Source organism: Vulpes vulpes, chromosome 1, assembly GCF_048418805.1.
Source record: "Vulpes vulpes isolate BD-2025 chromosome 1, VulVul3, whole genome shotgun sequence".
Classification (NCBI taxonomy): Eukaryota; Metazoa; Chordata; class Mammalia; order Carnivora; family Canidae; genus Vulpes; species Vulpes vulpes.
Window position 1 is genome coordinate 13,560,093 of NC_132780.1, and position 6,000 is coordinate 13,566,092.

The 6,000-nt window shown below is 59.1% G+C and overlaps 1 protein-coding gene across 1 annotated transcript; it reads right to left on the minus strand.

Annotated features, from left to right (window-relative positions):
- Positions 1-2,464: 2,464 nt before the first annotated feature.
- Positions 2,465-3,112, minus strand: GNG8 (G protein subunit gamma 8). The gene is made up of 2 exons (XM_026013939.2): positions 2,829-3,112; positions 2,465-2,655 (listed from the first exon to the last, which is right to left on the minus strand). The coding sequence occupies exons 1-2, from the start codon at positions 2,910-2,912 to the stop codon at positions 2,527-2,529; spliced, it is 213 nt and encodes a 70-aa protein (XP_025869724.1). The 5' UTR covers positions 2,913-3,112; the 3' UTR covers positions 2,465-2,526.
- Between the last annotated feature and the right edge of the window lie 2,888 nt (positions 3,113-6,000).

Sequence of the window (6,000 nt, forward strand, 5' to 3'; positions counted from 1 at the left end):
GTAACCAGAAGCTGGTGCACTACAGAGTCATACCCGCTAACAAGATTATCCAGGTTTGCATGCATGGATGCTGGCCACCCAGGACCTGCCCTGTCTAGCTCATCTAGCACTGCCCTTTCCCACCTCCCTGCCCCACCTCCTCCAGGTGAACCTCCTTCCTGCCCACCCTCCCTTCCCCACACAGGGTCAGCCAGTCCCCTTGCTTCTCCTGACTTCCATCCCCCAAGACCAGGAATGTGAAGGAAGTTGGATCTACACTACACAGCCCAAAGATTTCAGGGCTAAAAGGACATCCCAACAATTGAGGCTCAAGAAATCCTTACACTCTCGAAGTGCAGAGCTCTGGATCCTCACTGGACAAAAGAACAGGATTCTGGCCCCATAAAGCTGAAAGACTCCAGAATTCCAGCCTTCTGAGGTCCTGTGATTCTAGATTGATGCCTATGCATTTCAGGTTCTAAGATGCAAGGATGCTGGGTCTGAGAATTCCAGAATCCTCTGGCAACTTCCCTCCCAGCATCCATCCTCCCCAGCCCCCCAGCTCATCCTTGGCTCTCTCTGTCCCCAGTCTCCCCCGGGGCTCCCACAGACATGATGCAACTAGGCTGGAGCCGGCTGAGAGGGGTGGGAGGCAGGAGGGAGATGTAATTACAGCTGCTCCTGCCTCAACCCAACAGGAAGCTCAGAGTTGGGGCCCAGGGGACCCTAATCCAATGTGAATAATGGAGCACTCGCCAGAAGCACACATGGCCCGGTGAGCCGGCTCCATCCAGATCCAGGGGCCCAGCCCCTGCTAGCCCCAAGCTGGGGAGCACAGGTTTTAGTCTGGAGGAAAGAGGAATTTGGGGTGAGGAGATGGGAGGGGGGGTCTCTAACTGGGTGGCCCTCCAGCCAACCAGGTAAGATGATTGACCAAACCCACAGCTCACTCAGTCTGCATCCCTCTCTCTCTCTCTCTCTCTCTCTCTCTCTTTAAGATTCTATTCATTCATTTATGAGAGACACAGAGAGGCAGAGACGTAGGCAGAGGGAGAAGCAGGCTCCATGCAGGGAGCCTGATGTGGGATTCAATCTCAGGACCCTGGGATCACGACACAAGCCAAAGGCAGACGCTCAACCACATAGCCACCCAGGCGTCCCTGCATCTCATTTTCAACAGACATTCAAGAACATTACACGTTCCACTGTAAGAAGCCCCTGACACAACCTCCATGGTAAATAACAACTGGCACCCAGTCTTCTTAGCCAGGAGACAATAGGGCACGGTGGAGACTTTAGTGAGCTAGAAAGCCCAGATCCCATCTCCCAGCCTATGGTCACCCAGAGGGATAGATGGGCTTGAGGTCACCCAAACTTCCAATTTGGGAGAAGCTGCAAATAAAGACTTTTAAATGAAGTACTCCTGTTTTTCCGTTTGGGAGCCAAGTCAAGAATATTTTTAAACATTATGTAGGCCAAAAGTAGAGAACCCAAAAAAATAAATAAATAAAAGACAAAATAAAATAAATAGAACTGCAGGCTATAAATGTCCTGCGGGGCACCAATGTGTGAAGTGAGAAACATAGGGCAGGAGCCAGAGCTGTCACAGTCACCCTTGTGTCCCCAGAACAAAGAAATTACTATTGAAGGAAAGAACGGTGCACATTAACCTGTCTCCTCTCTCTAGCCACATTTCTCTCTCCTCCTGGTCCCCAAATTTTATTACCACTGTCCCAGCTCAGATGTACCCTCCTCCAGGAAGCCCTCCCTGACCCCCTAGGCTGAGTCAAGAGCATCCTCTGAACTCCCACACCCCAGCCCAGCCCACTCTGTGTCATCATTATCTGGGGATAGGTCTGTCTCTCCTACTGGATACTGAGCCCCAAGAGGGCAAGGTCAGGGCTGTCTCCGTGACAATTATGTGCCCAGCTTCACTCAGCAGGGGGCTGGTCAAGAGCAACCAGAACAACAGAGATCAGTGCTAAGGACAGAGGTAAGCAAGCCTGTGGCAGGGCGTGGAGTCATTCAGGGGGTGAGAAAGGCGGGATGAGCACAGAGGCTCCTAAAAATCCACAACCCAAGAGAGGAGAGAGGCCAGTTCAGGGGTTTCGGGGTTTCAGTGCTGGATGCCACAGTCTTCACCCCATTCCCTCCTAGCTGTGTGGCTTGGAGTAAGGGAACTCCTTTGGCTGTTTCCTCATTTGCAAAATGGATACTATACTAGCAGCCCAGCTGCGGAGCTACTGGAATGATTAACAAATTCAAGATCGTGGCGGGCTCAGTGGAGGTCGGAGCCCAGAAGGCTCATTTCCCCTCCCTCGCCCCCTCTGCATCCACACCGCACACCCTACACACTCCTGCACACCCTCACCTCCCAGCACGCTCCACACACACACACTCAGAAGGGATGAGAAGGGACACAGGTTCCCCCACGATGCCCCAAGCTCCGGGCGTGCCTCAGTTTCCCAGAAAGCACAGGCACTACCACAGTCACCACGTTTATTGGATTCATACTTCGGCCCCGGGAGGGTAAGCTGTCGGGAAGACTCAGAGCAGGACGCAAAAGAGGCGCTTGTCGCGGAAGGGGTTCTCTGCGGCCGGCACCGGCGTCACCAGCGGGTCGTCTTTGGCGTGCGTCTCGCAGAAGGCCAGGAGCTCGGCCGCCGCCTGCGACACCTGCGGGCGCCCGCGCGGAGTCCGTCCTCGCCCGAGGCCCCGCCCCTCCCGACCACGCCCCCACCGAGCCCCGCCCCCGGGTCCACCCAGCTGGGAAAGGAATCTTCCCAGCAGCGCGGGGTGCGGTCCCCCGCCCCGGAGCCCCCGCCTTCCACCCCACCGCGTCCCCGCACCTTCATGCGGTCGAGGTTCACCTCCAGCTTCAGCTGTTCCACCGTCTTGCGGGCCTCCGCGATCTTGGCCATGTTGTTGGACATGGCTAAGGGTGGGAAGAGCTTAGAAGCCGGCGGGAGTGGGGGGCTGAGAGCGTTAGGCTCGGGCAAGCCTGAGGCCCCAGGTGAGGGTGGCTGCGGTAGTGGGGCCCGCGACGGGGATGGGGATGCAGAGCGTACGGAGGGGGTGCCCAGAGGTGGAGGGAGGGACAGGAAAACAGAGGGGGGGGGAAGAAGGAATGAAGAGACACGCACAGACGGGGGGGGGGGGGGGGCAGAGGCACGCCAAGCAGGACGTGTGGGAGGAGAGGGGTAAGACCGGATGGTGGAGGGTGCCTAGGATGGGGTACCCAGGGCCAGGTGCAGGGAGGGACAGGAGGGGCCAGGGGAGGCAGGAGGGAAGCACCGATGCGAGGCCGCCCCGCAGGTGGAGGGAGGGACCCAACGAGGCCACAGGTGCTGGATCAGGATCCAGGTGTCCTGGGCCCCCCGGGGACCGAGCAGGAGCCAGGAGGGGGGCCTCCCCAGGCCAATTAGCGGTGGCTCCGGGGAGAACAAGGAATTAAGATCGCGGCGGGAAAGGCGCAGAGGGGGCCTCATTAGGGCCTTGGCAGCAGCTGCCCCCTCCGGCCCCCTCGGGGCGCTCCCCCACCCCAGCCCTGGCCACCTCAAAGGCTCCTCTGCTCATTAGCAGCCGGAGAGAGGGCTGGGGGGTGGGGGGCGGGTAACCCAGCCAGGACCGGGGAGACGGGCAGGGAGGATGGAGGGATGAAGCAATGGAAGGAGTAGAGGGAGGGGAGGACAAATTGAGGCATAAAGAAAGGGATGGAGTGATCCAGGGGGACAGAGATACAGAGGGGACGGTGGGGGGACAGAAAGGGGAGGGGGGGTCCGGGAGGGATGGAGTGAGGGGGTGGGAAAGGAGAGAGGGACGATGGGAGCGGCAGAGAGAGGCACCGCGGGAATAAGGGGACAGAGGAGAGGAGGGCTGGGGGACAGGGAGAGGGAGGTGGAGGGGCGGGGGCAGAGACAGGCTGATGGAGACGCCAAGTAGAAAGTCATTCATTCGCTCACTCATTCATTCATTCCCAGGCGGACAGACCATGGCTGCGATCTGGGGCAGAGGGATTAGCTGCGCGGTGGGGAGACCCGAGCCTCCTACCTGTTGCAGCTCCGGCCGGGCTGGCGGGCAGGTGGCGGCGGCTGGGAGACCGCGTCTGGGTGTCCCCGCTCCCAGGCCCGCCCCGCCCCCTCCCCCGGGGCGCAGCCCCTGAGGCCCGCCTCCTCCCGCTGCCACCGCGCCGGCCCGCACCCTGGCCCCCTCCCGATGTCCTTCCCCTTTGTCTTTCTGTGTCTCTGTCTCTCCCTTTCTCTCTTTGTCTCTGTCCCTCCGGAACACGCACGCACACTCACTCACAGGTGTGCCCCACACCCCACACTTAGGCCAGGTCACACACACCCCTCCTGTGAGGCCCCTGCTGCTTGTCCCCCCATCACACGTGCTCTCCCACCCTGTCACAGCTGCCCCCCCCGGGGTCACCCCACCACAGACAGCCCCCCTCACATGCAGGTGCCCGCCACCTCACTGTCTCACAACACCCTTGTGTTCCCCACACAGTGTCCTACAGTGCCACAGTCACGCGGCCCCTCAAAATGTCACACACGGCCCTCACAATGTCTCAGATGTCACGTCATCCCCAATGCCACCTGGCACAAGCACAGATACACTATTTTAGATTATCAAAGGTGCAAACGGAGGTTCGCCCCGTGTCACACACAGTCTCTCAATGTGTGTCCATCACACACATTCACTGTGTCAGGGTCTCACACTGGGACATGGAATTACTCACACGACATCTTTGTTGAGCACTGTCACACAACAGCGCATGGTGTTACACGGTGACACGCAGTCCCACGTCCAGGGATCCCGACATACACACTCATGCTCACTCTTGCACAGTCTCCTGGTGTCACACACAATCTTACACCGACCCTCACAGAGTGTCCCCCCCACACACACCCCGTCATGCAAACGAGCTCCTGCTGAGCCCCTCACAGTCCCTGTCACCCTCAGCTGTCACCGCCCTCACCCAGCAGTCTCGTGTATTGCACACTTACATGGGCACAAGGTCTCTCACTCATCTTCTCATCTGCTTGTGCCCTGCATGGTCACACAACCCCTGGAGGGCTGTCACAACGCTGTGAGTGTCTCACTAACCCACACGATCTGTGTCACACAGAGTCACACGGCTTCTCACAGTTCACCAGTGTGGTTGACATATGCTCACACTCACACGGTCCCTCTGTCACACCTATTCCCCCTGGGGCCTGTCACACCGACTTCCCACGCCCCTTCTGGGTGTGTCATACTCATTCTGTCTCACCCTCTGTCACACACGTTTGCCCGCATGACACACACAGGCCCTCATGTCTCCCCACGTTGCACACTGTGCCACACAATCTCTCGCTCCTACACAGTCTCGATGTCACCACCAACCCCCCGAATAGTGTCTCAGGCAGAGCCAGCCTCTCAGGGTCCCACGCAGTCACCTGCATGTGATCTTTCCCATCTCACAGGTACAGCCGCACACAACCTTTCGGCGTAACACGTGGTTTCAGTCACACCCTGTGTCTGGTGGTCACAAAATCTCCCCAGGTCACACAGCCACACAACAACCTCTAGCGTCACGCACAATCCCAAGGTAGTACACGCTCATACTATCTCTCGGCGTCTCACGCCATTCCCCGGTGTCACCCAGGGACACTCAGTGTCTCTCCTTGCCCTCGCACACCCCTGTGGGCGCCCACACTCAACCCTCCGGGCCTTCTCGCGACAGCCCCAGGATGACCACACGGGGGCGCTCGCGGCCCGCCGCCGCCGGAGCCGTAGGCGGAGGGATATTAGGGCGGGCGGGAGAAGCACCCCCGGGAGGGAGACCCGGTCGCAGCAGGGCGCAGGGGGCTGGAGGCCAGGGCGAGAGACTGAAGCTGGGCTGGGACAAGAGAAATTCAAAGAGAGGTGGGGAGAGGCAGAGAGAGTGGCAGAGAGAGACGCAGAGACAGAAATGTGGAGAGATAGAGACCTAGGGACTAGGTGAGACAGAGACAGGGGGTTGCAGAGACAGAGACGTGC

Coding starts and splice junctions, on each gene's coding strand:
- GNG8 (XM_026013939.2), bottom strand. CDS start 2,912: ATGTCCAACAACATGGCCAAGATCGCGGAGGCCCGCAAGACGGTGGAA. Junction 2,656..2,828: donor TGAACCTCGACCGCATGAAG/GTGCGGGGACGC, acceptor GGGCGCCCGCAG/GTGTCGCAGGCGGCGGCCGA.